Below are 15,910 nucleotides of genomic sequence, written 5' to 3' on the forward strand. Positions count from 1 at the left end.
AAAGCTGTTTTCATGAACCCGCTGTCAGTCTCAGCAGGCTACTGTAGCTGAGAAACTCCATTTAAAATACTGGAGTAAAAATATATATTTTTTTATTTTAAAGACATAGCACATAAAAAAAAAAAAAAGGAATTAAATGCTTCTTGTACAGTCTGAGACCCACTATATATTGTATACCAATCAGGCAGTGGAAATCGGTTGATTTTTAAAGAAATCATCAACTGACCACCACAGTTGTCCATGCCACCCCGTCACACACAAATTTCTGTTTTGCTGCCAAGTATTACATTTATGTTACAATATAACATTAGGCGCGATTCAGCATGTTCAAGTTCAGCCATGAACCTCGCTGGAAAACCAAGTGTTACATCCCCAATCTGGGAACATTTTGGATTTGTGGCGAATGAGAAAGGCGAACCAATTATTTGGATGAAGTTCTTTGTAGGGCTTGTTTAAAAAAAGTGTTAAATGGACAAACATGTTGAATCTCCAGAACCATCTGCGATCATGTCACCCAGCCATGACATCTTCTGAACACAAATGCCCAGCTAGTCAGCCAGGTATCGCAGAGGCTTTTTCAAAATGGCCTGATAAAAAAAGACAGTGATAAATTGAAGACGTTGATGAGAAATGGAGCAACATATTTAGTAGTTCAGAACCTGTCGCTTTGCAGTGAGGAGAAACCAGCTTTCCGAGAAATGCAGGCAGTGGAGCGTTGAAGCAAAATTCCCACTCTTGGCCACGGTTGCAAAAAAGAATCTGCCTTTGTGCTACAAGCACACCATCAAAACATGTATTCAGTGCTGCTGGAAACATTATAACCCCAACTAGGCTTAAATTGGACAAAGTCAACATGTTAGTTTTTCTGCCAAAGAATTAAAAATATGAATAGAAAACAAAAGGAGTTACACGCTGCTCTTTCAACATCTGACTTATATTGTTACTAATAGTCTAATATTTTGGTAAAAAATAAAAAAAAAATAGGTAAAAATTTTCTTTTTCTTGATTGCTTTTTTAAAACACTGTCGGTTGGGTTTAGGGAACTGGGTGCATGCTAGTCAATATGTGATTCCTAAAACACTATCAGTTGGGTTTAGTTGAGGGAGTGGTTGGGATTATCGGTTGGTTGGTCAGTCAGTCAACAGCGGCCTCTAGTGAATTTATGTGAGAAGAGGAGGCACGAATGGCACTTGCAAGAGAATTTTGAGATCTGAAAAAGCATACACAGGGGCCTCTGGTGGATTTGTGAAAACCGCAAAAAAAAAAAAAAAAGTACATCCTAGGATGTCTTTTTTGCTCTCCGAAATGTATATAGAAGTACATTTTCAGAATGAGCCTGGGTTGGATATTTCTTGCTTTGACTAAAAAGCAATATCGAAATCAATATCAAATATGTAGTATGCACATACTGTAGCAATAGCTGCCTGAAAAGAAGCTTTTCATCTGGCTATGAGATTTGTTTTATGAAAGGGACAATTCCCCAAAACATTTACTCACTATTATCGTGCTTTCAAGTGATTCCAAAACTTCATGTCTTTCTTTATTCACAAAGACATTTTGAAGAAAGATGAAAACTTGTAACCATTGACTTCCAAAGTAGCAAGAACAAATACTATGGAAATTGGTTCATGCAAATCTCATCAAAATACAGTGCAGGTGGAGGTGTTTAAAAAAGTAAAACCATACTCTGGTGCTGTTTCATCATCATAATGAGCCTTTCATTGCACCACTGCCAAAGTGTTTGCCTTATTTTAATAATTTACTGTTTTTACGTTAAAAATTGGTGAATTTTTTTCCCCCCAAAATGTAATAAAATAGTGAAAAAAATAATTATTTATAGCAATGCTGATTGAAAGGTCTGACCACCCAATTAAAAGATGAGAAATGCTATTAAAGCAATAGGTTCAGTGCTGTGTATTAGATGCTACAGACGCCTGATCACTGAGATATGATTGGTGAAAAGTGTTATTACAAAAGTACACTACTGGCAGCAGCACAACCAAGAGGAAATCTATTAATGAAAAGAATAGACTGTGGAAAACAATTGGATAAAAATTCATAAAATAAATACTATAAAAGTAGATCATGATTCTGATGTATGATTTGTGTTTGGGGCAGCAGAAAATACTTTATTTGCTCTGGCAAAGACATCAGTTTGCATATTCAAACACTGTAGCTAAATTTTATTGAAGAAGTTTTCTCAATTGCATCACATTACTGGTCACAACGTAATGCAGCAAAACCAATACAGCACACTAATTTTGCATCCTTTTTTCCTGCCAGTGCGCCTACATGTTGTAGGATGTCACACACCAGAGGAATGAAATGGCACTAATTGTTTAAAATATGTGCACCATTGACCATTTTTCAGCTTAGTTCAGAAAAGAAAACATTGCTCTGTGAGTTGACCAAATGTTTAATTGTCAACTAAAAGTGTGAAACTCATAGAAATTAAATATCATAACAGAGCTCTCTCTTTCTCTCTCTCTCTCTCAAAAGAAAACTAAACGAAAAAAAAGCTAAATTAAACATAGCCGGCATTCTTCTAACTGCTGAAACTCTGCAGTAGTGTTCAGTTTAATACTTTTAGTTCTCTGTTACAATGGTTATTTTTTGAATGAACCATTGGCAGAAATGTAAAATAACCAATAAATGTGTAATATAATGTAATAACTTACTTTGTATTAAGTAAGGTACATTCAAATGTTGTTATTAATGGTCGAAAGGCTTATCGAGGTCCAATGAAGGACTACTGGAGGGCTTTATTCTGTATAAACAACTGTCTTGGATGTACGTAATCCTGCTTATTACATGGCTACTTGCCACAAAACAGAAATTAGACACAAAACATTAATTATTAGTTGTAATAGTTCATTAAAACTTTAATCAAATGCAAAGTTGAAAGAATGAAAGAAGCTGATGGAGCCTACAGTACACTAACCGACACGTTATGCAATCACAAGATGGCACCAAACTGTCGAAAACGCAAAGCTGACAGAAACAAAACTGGCTGAATGGAGCATATACTAACCTACATATCATATCAAAACGGCTTTAAAACATTTAGAAAAAAAGCAGCAAGACACAGAGGGACCACAGGGTTTATAGTGAATTGGTTGAAAAGGAGAAATTATCCAGTGAGCGGCAGTTCTGTGGACACAAATTCCTTGTAAATGCCAGAAGTCAGAGGAGTATGCTCAGACTGATTTTAGCCGATAGAAAGGCAACAGTAACTCAAATAACCACTCGTTACAACTGAAGTATGCAGAAGAGCATCTTTGAACACACAACATGTTCAACCTTGAGGTGGATGGGCTACAGCTGCAGAAGACCACACCAGGTGCCACTCCTGTCAGCTAAGAACAGGAAACTGAGGCTATAATCTACACAGTCTCACCAAAATTGGAGAACAGAAGATTGGAAAAAAAGTTGCCTCGTCGGTCTGTCTGTCTGTCTGTCTGTCTTTCTATCTATCTATCTGTCTTCTGTGCGTATGTGTGTGCTGTTTTAGTTTGATTAATAGTGGCATAAATACTGCACCTTCAGATTAGAACCTTGCATAGGAAAATCTAATGCTTACATACATACAGAAGGAAAATCCAATACTCAACCACCACAATATTGCCCTCATCAGCTCTAATAGACTCATCATGGAGACATGGGCCATATTGAGTTTTAATGCCATATTGAGTCTGTTTACACTGCACACACACAGACTTGTGCCTTTATCCCAGTTGGAAGTCTCATAGATGTAATGATGTTGCTACTATACTGTACAAACCATATATTAATTTCTTTTATATTAATTGTTTACCCATGGAGACCTCAAGTGGTGACACAAGTCCCCATGAGTCTGTGTGCATTCGGGTTTAAGTGTCCACAAGGACAAAAAAAAAAAACACACACACACACACACACACACACACACACACACACACACACACACACACACACACACACACACACACACACACACACACACACACACACACAACACCAAAATAACCCTGAAACAACACAGAAGTTTCACACTGAAACAGACAATACAATTTATTCTGTAGTGTTTACATCTTCACATGATAGACCACCTAAAAGAGGAGTTTAAAACATCTGAAAAGAATGTAAGGCTAATGTCCATGCTTTCACAAAGTTACTCTGTAATGAATATCAACATTAGGTCTACATCAAGATATATGTAAAGAATACTTAGGGCTTTATTACATTACCTATGACACACCTTTAGTTTTTTTTTTATTTTGAAATAGACTGTGGATCACTAGGATTAATAAAGTTTACAATCACCAGAATTTATATATTGATGTCAAAGCGCCCATGGCTACTAGATGGAGACAATAATGTATCAGAGATTGGCTTGTTATTACAGAGAACTAAAGTGACAGCTCACCCCAAGCCCAACATTTCAACACCTAAAGCATTAACACATAATAGCAACCTATACAATTCTAAATTATTTATATAATCTATAAACATCTTAAAGTGGAATTAAATTAACTTCATTGAACTAAATTCATTCATCTCTTACTTGTTTTGTAAAAATGCAAATATTCTACAGCTGGGCTAGATTGAGTAATGTATTTATTGTATAAATTACTACTAGTAATGTTTTCCTGTTCCTATTTTGTAACCTTACTTTATATCATTTACATTTTTACAGTGGGTTAAGGATGATTTATACATTCATCTGGACTCTTCACTCTGTTGTTTTCCAGATGAAACACCTCTCCACCGTCACCATTTGTCCATTTTATTTTGCTTTCACTTTCTAGTCCCATGCTTTTTAATTTTTCAGTGATCTGGAAAACAAGCAAGAAAACAAGAAACATCCACGACTTAATAAAATACCCAACAATGAAGGTGTGTAAGTCTCAGTTTACACTAATATGGTTTAGTTTTAAAACGCATACGTTATGCTACAGTTACACCATCTGTCCACACTACTTTGGAGTTTTCGAGCACCAACAACGAAGCGTTTTGAAAGCACCGAAGAGGCTATTTTCATTTTAAAATGCTGCTGCTCTGTTTAAGTGTGGATGGTGGAAAACAATCTGAAATCTGAAAACAAAGGCGGAGCTGCAGACATTCGCTTGTCTGATTGGGGATTTACCCTCAATATTAGACTGTGCAAGTTTGACATGAAAAACAAAAACAAAAAACTCCTGCACTGTAAGTTCAATCAACCTGTATAGGCTTAAAATCCTGACCTGAATGTTGTGACAGAAATAATTTGAAACTTAGCTATTCACTATAAAAGATTTAATGAAAATAAACCTTCTGTACATTACAAACAAGGACAATAAATAAAGATTTACTTTATTTGAAACCCCTTAGAAATATCACTTTTTGAAACAAGAGACAAAACAAGAAAATGCCTTGTATAACAATTACTTATTATTTATTATTATAAATTGCATTAAAACAGTTAATTAAGATCTTTTGAACAGTTTTTTACAAACATATTTAAATATTAAACAACCACATTATGCTATTACAATGTATCATTATGGAATATTAACACTTGCCAAACACTAAAGCTGCGGTCACACTGGGCTCCCATAGACTTCTATTCATACGCACACGAATGTGTCAGACTGAAAACGCAGGGTCATGCGTTAAGTTGCGGTGCAGCGTTCAAGCTTGGTGAACTCTGACCTGCGAAATCGGATCACTTGATTGCGTGAGACCAATCAAGAATCAAAACAAGACCTTTCTGGACATACATTTAAAACATGGAGCAATCACTCCTTTTTTTAATGTCTAATATTCTTGTTTAATCTCGCCCCTTTTCGCAGCGCCGTACGACAGAATTTCTCGCACACAAACTCTAGTGTGACTGCAGCTTAAGACATAGGCCCCGTTTACACTGTCAAATTCTGAATTGTTGTCTATATCTGATTTGTTTGCCTGTCCGTTTACATGTTGTTTTAATTGTGACCCATATCGAATTCATGTGTTTACACTTGCCATACAATTTACGATGTCGCACATGCATAAAGGCGGGTTCTAGCATCTGTGCCACACTAGCCACGATGAAAGAAATTGTCTTGTTTTAAGCTCTGCGAAATATGCGAAGTGTAGTATAAGCAGTGAATGGTTTAGTCCAGATTTACCCTCACGCAGTTTATGTAATGGTATGGCCCTGATGTGTGTGTCTAGTTGAAGATGTAGCCTTTGCCTGTGTGTGCACTAGTGTCGGAGAGAATAAAGTTCTTCTATGTATAGCCCGCAGTGCGTTTATTAATAGCGACAAAAAGCAAAAGTTACAACACGAAGTTCGCCCAACTTTAAAATGACTTCATCATCATTGTAGCTTGTGCTCATGGTTTATATGCTTTATGATGTCCTCCACCATTCAGAGAAATTTGTGGGTATGAGGGAGATCTCAGGTCTGGTTGGAGCAAATTGTGGCGATTGACCCCTTTCCTCCTCTGTGTTTCCTCTGATGTCGTTTACCGCGTCGGCATCTCCACACATGCTTTTTTTTCTGTCATTAAACCGCGGAAAAGCACCACATCGTCGCAAGTTTACTAATGTACAGAACCGAATGCCTCAATAAATTCAATCTGCCTGTTAACATGACAGTCGCATTGTCACATATCCGAACTATATCTGATTTATTTCCACATATGAAGGAGGCCTGAAACTGATCTCTGAATATCCAAATGCAAGCGTTTTTTTTTTTTCTTCGTGTTTACACAGTCATAAAACATATCCGATTTGTGTCACATATGAGCAAAAAATTGGAATCGGGTCACATTTAACTGGCAGTGTAAACGGGGCCATAGTTTTGAAATTTTTATCTCACAGTCAGGACAGCAAGTGTGAAAGAACAGGCCTTTTCTGTACCTGTTTACATGGCAAGTAGATTTTTAACAGCCAGAATCTTTTACCCTTTAGCTTCTTCTTACCCAAATCTAGCAGAACATGTTGAATGAAAAGAATGGTATTGCCCATGCACTTTGGGTAGTCGAGGTGCAGTGCATAGGTTAAACCAAAAAGACACATGGCCCAGGGTATGTTGTCTATATTGTCCATTACAGCATTCCCCTCCAGGATGTTTCCCACTGAGGATGGCTGGAGGCGGAAGTACAGGGGTCGCAGAGCCACATTTTCATTTTTCTGGTTAAGGATTTCAACAGGCACATGTTGGTATGTGTCTCCATCATCAGAAGCCTGACAACAACAAATAGATTAGATTGAGTTTCAACGGTGTCATAACATGAATTCAAATTTCTTGTTGATCTTTATTTCGTTAATGAACTACAATAAGACATTGTTTGCATGATATGTTTATTGTTATTGCTAGCATAAATGCACATTAAGAAACATTTTGCAAAAAACTTATATTAATATACAAAAAAAAAGTATTAATGACACTTACAAAACATGCTTTGCAGAACTCAGTTGGGTCATCGACAAGAACTACTGGAAGCCCCTGAATTGCAGCACATGGCATGTCAGTGAGATCAGAGGCCTTGAGGTGTTGCATTTCCACCAGTGACGTCAGTCCAAATACAAAGAGCCAATCACATTGTCCCTTGCACATCATTCCTTTGACAAGCTTTCTTAAGTACAATTAATTTAAACATTCCAGTAGAATAAAAATATGCAAATCGTCCAACAAACTAAACAAATAGTGTAATTGAGAAAAACTGTTAGCATTTATGTTTATTGAATCTAAGTATTTTGAATTAATACAACTTTAGGGATAACAGTGTGAGGACACACCAGAAAAAACTTTAAAGAGAACAGTATACTTTATAACCTCATTCACATCACCCAAGATATGTTATTTCACTTTCTTATAAAAAAAAAAAAAATGGAAGCATGATATGAGGAACAGCCTGTTTTCATTTTGATATTAACTTGCAGACAGCAGATGTTGAGGCGTTGTGTAGCAACATTTATATGAACTTAGGGAATGTGTTGTTAGATAGAGACAACAAGATATATTAAATATCACATTCAACAAATATAGTAAGATTAGGTCCTTGATGAACAGTTTAACATGCATAGTTCTCATCGCTGCAGTGCATGTCAGTGTGTGTGTGTGTGTGTGTGGTTACAGGATGTGCGTTTCAGGGGTGTAGTATGGACGCAGATCATTTTCATTCTAAAACGCAGTTTAAGAACTCAAACGTATTCATGTAAATGGGGCCTGAGTGTGTTGTTAACAGAATCCTGATTGGTATTAGCTGTAGTGTGTACCTAATGTCCGAATTGGCACAAATCATGATGGGGATTGTAGTTCAGGTCAATAGCAGGTGGAGCGTGCATATACTGTAGCTGGAGTGACCTCTAGTGAGTCTAGTGCATACTCCTTCTAATATTGATGACAATGGATTTGAAAAAGTTTTGCACATTTAATTTGAACCATTTCATTGGGTTTATGCTTCAAAACAGTGTTGTTGAACAAGAATTTGAAAGCGTATAAGGCAGATACAAACCTGATTCAGAATGGCAGTCTGCAGTGAAGGATCATTCAGTTGGCATTTTCCAGTACAGGATAATTTCAGTCTGACAACTTGTTTTCTCTTTTCCTCTAGTGAAATACACACATGTAGTCATTTTCAACATGGAAGACACATCGCTCATGCATCACAATCTCAATGTTTCAAGAGTGACCAATTGATTCTGTTAACTGATTAAACTCACCTGCATGGCACATAAAAGGATGCAAGTAATCACAGCTTTCTTGGCTCCATTTTCCATAATCAAATGTTGCCATGCTGGCGCAGTCAGGTCCTACTCTCAGGTTTGGTTGACCGGATGCCCAGTATCTGAATCGGAGATCCCACTGATCAGACCATTCCCAAGGGTCCCGGTAAAGACCAATCCAGACGTAATATCCTTTTATAATAGCTGCAGTTAGCTGGTCGTTCTCCACAGAGCTGTGAATTATGGGCAGGTCTGTGTAATGCTGTCTGCAGTAACTCTGAGCATTTGCCCAAGTTAGAAGTCCTGCACTTTCAATCATGTAGTATGTGGAGTCTTCTGTTAAGAAAATTAAAGAAAGTAATTCTTCATTTCTTCATTTCCACATAACTGCAGAATAAAATACCTCAAATAATGTAGAACTCACTCTGACATGCAAAATATCGCTCATAATCGCATGGCATATCACCCCAACTGCCATCTAAAGTAGCAACACAATATCCATCATCACTTGGCATTCCTGAACCCCAGTTTAAGTACTGAGAAGAGTTTTCTCCATTCAACCAATCCCAGCGTTTCTCTGTCCCACTCTTCAGTCCAATCCACACGGACCCAAGGAATCGTCATCCACTAAATTTAACAGCCTGTTCACATCATCCATGGTGTCTACAGTAGCCAGATCAGTGAATCTCTCTCTGCAGTAACTCTGAGCATCTGGCCATGTCATTCTCACGTTTATATAGTGATACTGACGAGAAACAGCAGAACTGCTGCAGAAGAGCCCTGTAAAAACCAACATGTTGAATCCTCTATATCTGCACATCATCATAAATACAGAATACAGATGATCAAACTAACCTGACAGCAGAAGCAGCACAAACAGACTCTCCATGACTGCTCACCTGGATGTTTTCTGCTGGCTAATAATGAGCATTAAAAAAAATCTGTAACAATGCTGTAAGTAGAACATGTTGAATTTAATGTATTTGACCCTATAGATTAAATAAATATAACATTAAATATAACATATTTAACGTAAATATTCACATAATTGAACTTGTTGTTCACAGATTTACTTCCCTATAAATATACAAAGTGCTTGAAATCATTATCAGTCTTAATAGTTTTTAAACTTTTTTTGCAATTACATACAAGAAAAATGTTTAGCTTTTTAATAATGTTTAAGAGGTTTAATATGTATTAGTTAATTTTTTAAACCTTTCCATTTTGTTGGAGTGCAGTGAATGCACTATTCTGTGCTTCTGAATGACTGTATTTAAATGTGTCTCTCATACAGTGTCTGGTACAGACAGTCAAATTTCTTGTCTGAAATCTTGTCACGTTGTTAGGACACGGGGTTGCAATGTTAGCTGCTAATATTTACTCTTGTAATATTTATATTATTTGCCAATTAAAAACCAGCTCATGTGTACTTTTTAAACTCAAAATCTGTGTCTCGTATGGAAACCAAATTACCAAATATGGCTAAAATTGGGTGCATATTTAAGATTTTAGGGTGATATTTAAGACTTTTCCAGAAGCAGTTTCTCGGGTAGACTGCAACTTATAATGTTGAAAATGCATGCAGATGCCCATATGCAAGGTTTTATAAATGCAAGTATTCATCATATCTTTTAGATTTTCTGGCCAAAATCAACCTCATTCCTACATATAAAAGTTAGTCTACATGCTTTAATAAAAAAAAAAAAAAAACAAAGGAAATAAATTTTAATATAAACATACAGCCTGTGACACCCTCTTAATCAGAGGTCCCAATTTAAGGTTACATTTTATGAATACTGACTTGCTAAAATCCATTTACACTTATGCAAATACTTTTAGCATTAGAAAAATATGCCCTTCGCTTTAGTCAAATGTTGTGCCCACTGAATATACTTGGATGAAGTATTGCACACAGATGAGAGAAAACCAAAACATTTACAGAGTTTGAATTTGAAGATTTTGTAGTTATGTACATATGTAGTTGTTTCTCCATACAAAATAGATTTAAGGATAGACATCGTTATTTTTCTGCTTTTTTAAAGGTTTTTTGAAGGGGGTCATTTTTGACTCGAATGGCGAACAAGTATACAAAATTCTAGGACAACACAGAGAGCAGGAGAAACTGCTAAATTTAGATGCGCAGATCTGTCTTTTAAACAATCATGAACAGTAAATCAATTGTGGCCAGAAGTGAAATTGTAGTTTCTTACCTCAAAATAGTTTTCGTCCAGTAAATCCTTTTTATTTGTACAGTAAGATTCACTGCCTGTCACCTGACAAAATAGACTATAAAAGTAAAAGATGTAAAGGTATGACGTTATATTCTATACTCTACATTTCACCTAAATACATCCTTTAAATGGTCAAACAGAATAACGTGCAATGTGGACCAGAGCTTAGTTTAATAAATCCCCTGGCTCTCATTGATTTGTTTAGGAGGTGTTTGACAAATGCTTGAAGCTACCAATCAGAAAGTAGTATCCCATAGAGCCATTTTACTACATTTAAATATGAATCAATGAGTTCAAACACTTTCCCCCACAACAATTACACCTTGCTTTATTTTTAAACACCTCAATGTGCTACAGAATTTGACAAAGAGGTTCAGTCTGCACCGTAACATTGTAGTCTAATATCAAAAGTAACACATAAAAATGTAAAATGAAATGTTATTTGTTTTTAACAAGACACAAGACATTTTGATATTCAAAGCATTTATTATTATTAAAAACATTTGCATATTGTTGCTGGTCAGAATATGTAATCTAATGGATCATGTGGAAGATATTTTGACTCAAAGCACTATTCTAAATAAAAAAAACTGTATGAATACATTATAAATTATTTATAACCCATTTGAAAAACATTTTTCAGGCAGGTCAATCGCTACAAAATTTAATATAATGTACAAAGGTTTCCCAAAAAAGGCTAGTTTTCACCATTGGCTGTAAAAAAATATAAACAAAGTGATAGCGTCTTCTTCCATTGAATGCAAAATGCCAGAAAAAGGGTACAAACAATCGCAAAACACTGCTGAAAAAGGAGCCTGGGCATGCGCAGAAGGAATACTGGATGGAGCCAGAGGTGCAGTGACGGAATCCAACTTCCAACCAAACGCTTGTATGTCAAACCATTTAGCTACTACAGCAGGGGAGTTCTCGAGATCCACCTGAGCTCAAACTCCCCCTCACCGTGCAAACAGGAGGGCTCAAGGCTCAGGATTTTATGAAATAATTTGTAACTGCTAGATAATGGTCACCTGTTTTTTTTCCCCCTCGTCATAGCTAATGTTAGGTGTGTATCAGCAAACAAGTAAGTGTTACTTTCTCCACTTCATCAATGTCAGGGCAGCAAATTAACAGCTCTTTAATTTATGCTTGTACAAAGGATGAGACAAAAAATTACCGATGCATGCCATCCCTGTTAATATATATATATATATATATATATATATATATATATATATATATATATATATATATATATATATATATATATATATATATTCATTCATTCATCCCAGACGGTCTAAGGTAAGCTGTCAATTACAACGACACATTTTTAAAGCATTAAGTTAGTGGCTAAAAACATATTCTTTACAAAAAACAAACATCTGTGCCAGTATCAGCTTGATAACCAGTGCCTCAACTAACCAAAGTATACACACACACAGAATTTTGGCACCAAAAAAAAACAAAACAAATCACCTCAGCACCAACAGTACAAGAGGATAACACCCAAATAACCCTAAAACAAAACAGAAATTTCAAATTTCAAAATTCAAAATCTTCACATGATAGACGCCTAATAGAGGAAGTTGAGCACATCTGTGATTATTCATATCAGTGATGTCCATGCTTTCATATAGTTACTTAGTAATGATTATCTACAGTAGGTCACATCAGAGATATGTGGGGTTTTATTACATTTCTTATGACACACCTTTAGTTTTTAATTTTGGAATTAAATTAACTTAATTGAACTAAATTCATATTCTCTTTATTGTCTTGTAAAAATGCAAATATTTTTATCTACAGCTGGGCTAAATGGAGTAAAGTATTTAATGTAGTACATATTTTATAAAGTACTATTACTAGTAATATTTTCCTGTCCATCTCGTTATCATTTAGATTTTTACAGTGCGTTAATTAGGATCATTTCAAACCATTGTTCTCCAGATGAAACACCTCTCCACCGCGCCCATTTCTCCAGTTTATTTGCTGTCACTTTCCAGTCCCATGCTTTTTAATATTTCAGTGATCTGGAAAACAAGCAGGAAAAGATTAAATTAAAATACAGGATTTATCTTCAGCTCTAAATTACAACACAAGCAGCTTGATGATATGAGTGGTGCTTGATGGATGTGATGGTGATAGCAACATAGATGATGCTACAATTGCAGCTTTATTATATTGGAGGGTTAACAGGCAAGGGTCAAACAGGAGCAAAACAGTACCCTAGTCCACAAGAATATTCCAATAAACAGAGTCTGGGCAGGAGGCAAAAAATCATAAAACAAGAAACAGTCCACAAATCAAAACAGGCAAGAAAACAAGAAACATCCACAACTCAATACAATACTCAATGGACTTAGCTGTAGTTTGTAATTTGTTTCCAGAGGGGTTGTAGTTCATGTAAATGACTGGTGGAGCGTACACACAAATGGAGTGCCCTCTAGTGAGTCTGGTACATACTCCAGCTAATAATCGTGACAATTAATTTTAAATAGTTTAGTACATTTGATTTGAATAATTTCATTGGGTTTATGCTTCAAAACAGTGTTGTTGAGGTATAATTTGAGAGCATATAATGCAGAAACAAACCTGAAAGGCAGTCTGAAGTGAAGGATCATTCAGTTGGCATTTTCCAGCACAGGACAATTTCAGTCTGATAATTTGTTTTCCCTTTTCCTCTAGTGAAATACACACATGTCGTCATTTGCAACATAGAAGACCCAGTATAGTGATGGGACTCTATACTGCTCAGTAAGCGCAGTATCTTTCGGATGAGACATTAAACCGAGGTCCTGACTCTCTGGTCATTAAAAATCCCAGGATGTCCTTTGAAAAAAAAAAAGAGAGAGTAGGGGTTTCACCCCGGCATCCTGGACGAATATGCCCACTGGCCTCTGTCCATCATGGTTTCCTAACCATTTTATGGTCTGGCACAAAATGGCTGCCGTCACATCATCCAGGTGGATGCTGCACACTGGTGGTGTATGAGGAGATCCCTCCTATGTGTAAAGCGCTTCGAGTGCCCAGAAAAGCACTATATAAATGTAAGGAATTATTATTATTATTAATATTATAATTATTATTATTAAAAATGGGATTTAATAACAAAACTTGATGGAACGATGTGCATACCAGCATGAAAAATGATATCGTACACCATATGTATAACTACATATTATACGACGATACGTGACAAAAGGAATCTTTTCCATGTTAAAGGAGTTTATATCCAAGCTTGAAATGTGAAATGGTTTCTATTTCTTGTGCTGAACAACAGTATAAACTTTTATAATTGATCACCTCAGGTACTGATTATGTGCTTTTGTCAGTGTTAAATGCTACCAAAATAATTTTGAATATAATTTTTTACGTGGCATTTACTGCCATAACGAAGCAGCAGATGGTTTACATCTTGAGAAAGAAAGCATACTTGAAAATGAGATCTCTGACTTTGCAAACAAACACATATCAGTCACTCATCATGTACTTTTAATAATGTTAAAGAGGTTTAATGTATTAGAGTTTAAACCTTACCATTTTGTTGGAGTGCAGTAAGTGCACTATTCTGTGCTTCTGAACGACTTTTGTAGTTGAGGTCACGTGATCCTTCTTGATTGGTTTATCCTGTGAGAGTTGGCATGGACAGCATAGTGAGATGTCAATGCAGACACATATCAAATGCTTCTGATTATTCTACTGCTGGTTATCAGGCCAACACAGTAAACAAAGCATTGTTTGTATATTATTTGTTTATTTTGATGTAGTTTTGATTGTGTTTGCGTTTGGTTTGTTTATCTTTTAGTTTTAATGGTGTTCAATAATTAAAACTAATAATTAAAAAATAATTATTATCACTGACACACCATCAACACCAGTAACGAAAGGTCCATCACTAATATCACTAATATTGACTCACTGTTGTAATTTTTGACAACAAAAGGGTTAAAGTAGGTGCTTTCCCAACACTCATACACAGAGCAGGAGAACCTGCTGAAATTAGATGCTCATAGATCTGTCACATAAACAATCATAAACTGTAAATCAATTGTGGCCAGAATTGAAATTGTAGTTTCTTACCTCAAAATAGTTTGTCCAGTAAATCCTTTTTATTTGTACAATGAGACTTACTGTACAGTTTCTCCTGTCACCTGACGAGGATAATGGACGTGTAACAGACTGATGTAAACTAATGATGTTATATTTTACCCACTATATTCCACAAAAATACATCCTTTAAATGGTCAAACAGTATAAGCTGCAATGTGGACCAGAGCTTAATCTAATAAAACCCCCTTGGCTCTCATCCATTTGCTCACAAGGTGTTTGACAAATGTATTATTGCTGAAAGCTACCAATCAGAATGTAGAATTTACACCCTTTAACCCATTTTACTACATTTAAATCCATGAGTTCATACACGTTCCCCGACAACAACTACACTTGGATTCATTTTTAAACACCTCGATGTGCTTCAGAATAAGGCGAGGAGGTTTAGTCTGCGCTGTAACATTACATTATCTAAGATCAAAAGTAACAAAGAAAAACTTTAAATTTAATGTTTGCTGTAATTGTTGTTGTTGTTTGTTTGTTTTCTTAAACAGCAAGGCATGGGATATTTTGGTATTCAAAATACTCATTTTCATTAAATCCATTTGCATGTTGTTGTTTGATCTTGAACATCTTGATCTAATGGGCGTGAAAGGTGTTTTAACTCTCAAAACACTGTTGTATGTTTTATGAAACATCTGCAGCTTAAAAAACTATATTTTTAATCTGTTTAAAATTCATCCTCCATTCTCTCAATCACTACAGATTGTAATATAATGGACAAATGTTTCCACCAGGTGTTTTAAATAAAAAGAACAGATCATGCACTTCCTGGAAAATATCATTAATAAATTTGGAAGTTGCTGCATGAGTGCTAATTTAGTATATAATGTGTGTGGACATTTGCTTGTGTTCAGTGTCATTACATATATTTTGCGCAGCAGCAGCTTGTC

At 35.8% G+C, this 15,910-nt stretch overlaps 2 protein-coding genes across 6 annotated transcripts in view; both read right to left on the reverse strand.

The window, feature by feature from the left end:
* Positions 1-1,022: 1,022 nt before the first annotated feature.
* LOC141378920 (C-type lectin 1-like) lies at positions 1,023-13,786 on the reverse strand. 5 transcript variants are annotated; one of them, XM_073930878.1, is made up of 8 exons: positions 10,887-10,962; positions 9,532-9,593; positions 9,101-9,456; positions 8,674-9,012; positions 8,466-8,560; positions 7,400-7,453; positions 6,927-7,191; positions 4,028-4,814 (listed from the first exon to the last, which is right to left on the reverse strand). In XM_073930878.1, exons 3-8 carry the CDS (start codon positions 9,189-9,191, stop codon positions 4,807-4,809), a joined length of 852 nt encoding a protein of 283 aa, XP_073786979.1. In that variant the 5' UTR covers positions 9,192-9,456; positions 9,532-9,593; positions 10,887-10,962; the 3' UTR covers positions 4,028-4,806. The 5 variants fall into 5 exon arrangements, with proteins under 5 accessions (XP_073786989.1, XP_073786985.1, XP_073786979.1 ...); XM_073930888.1 differs by lacking the exons at positions 6,927-7,191; positions 7,400-7,453 and adding an exon at positions 12,842-13,786 and having other exon boundaries at positions 1,023-4,814; XM_073930871.1 differs by having other exon boundaries at positions 9,532-11,457.
* LOC141378914 (C-type mannose receptor 2-like) overlaps positions 13,586-15,910 on the reverse strand; it is a 66,100-nt gene continuing 63,775 nt past the window's right edge. The window contains exon 8 of the mRNA XM_073930789.1: positions 13,586-13,944. Within this exon, the coding sequence (XP_073786890.1) occupies positions 13,863-13,944 (82 nt within the window). The 3' untranslated portion in view covers positions 13,586-13,862. The remainder of the gene's footprint in view (positions 13,945-15,910) is intronic.

This window comes from Danio rerio, chromosome 2 (genome assembly GCF_049306965.1).
Source record: "Danio rerio strain Tuebingen ecotype United States chromosome 2, GRCz12tu, whole genome shotgun sequence".
Lineage (NCBI taxonomy): Eukaryota > Metazoa > Chordata > Actinopteri > Cypriniformes > Danionidae > Danio > Danio rerio.

Coding starts and splice junctions, on each gene's coding strand:
- LOC141378920 (XM_073930868.1), bottom strand. CDS start 9,191: ATGCCAAGTGATGATGGATATTGTGTTGCTACTTTAGATGGCAGTTGG. Junction 9,013..9,100: donor GCGATATTTTGCATGTCAGA/GTGAGTTCTACA, acceptor TTTTCTTAACAG/AAGACTCCACATACTACATG. Junction 7,454..8,465: donor AGACTGCCATTCTGAATCAG/GTTTGTATCTGC, acceptor GCTGCAATTCAG/GGGCTTCCAGTAGTTCTTGT.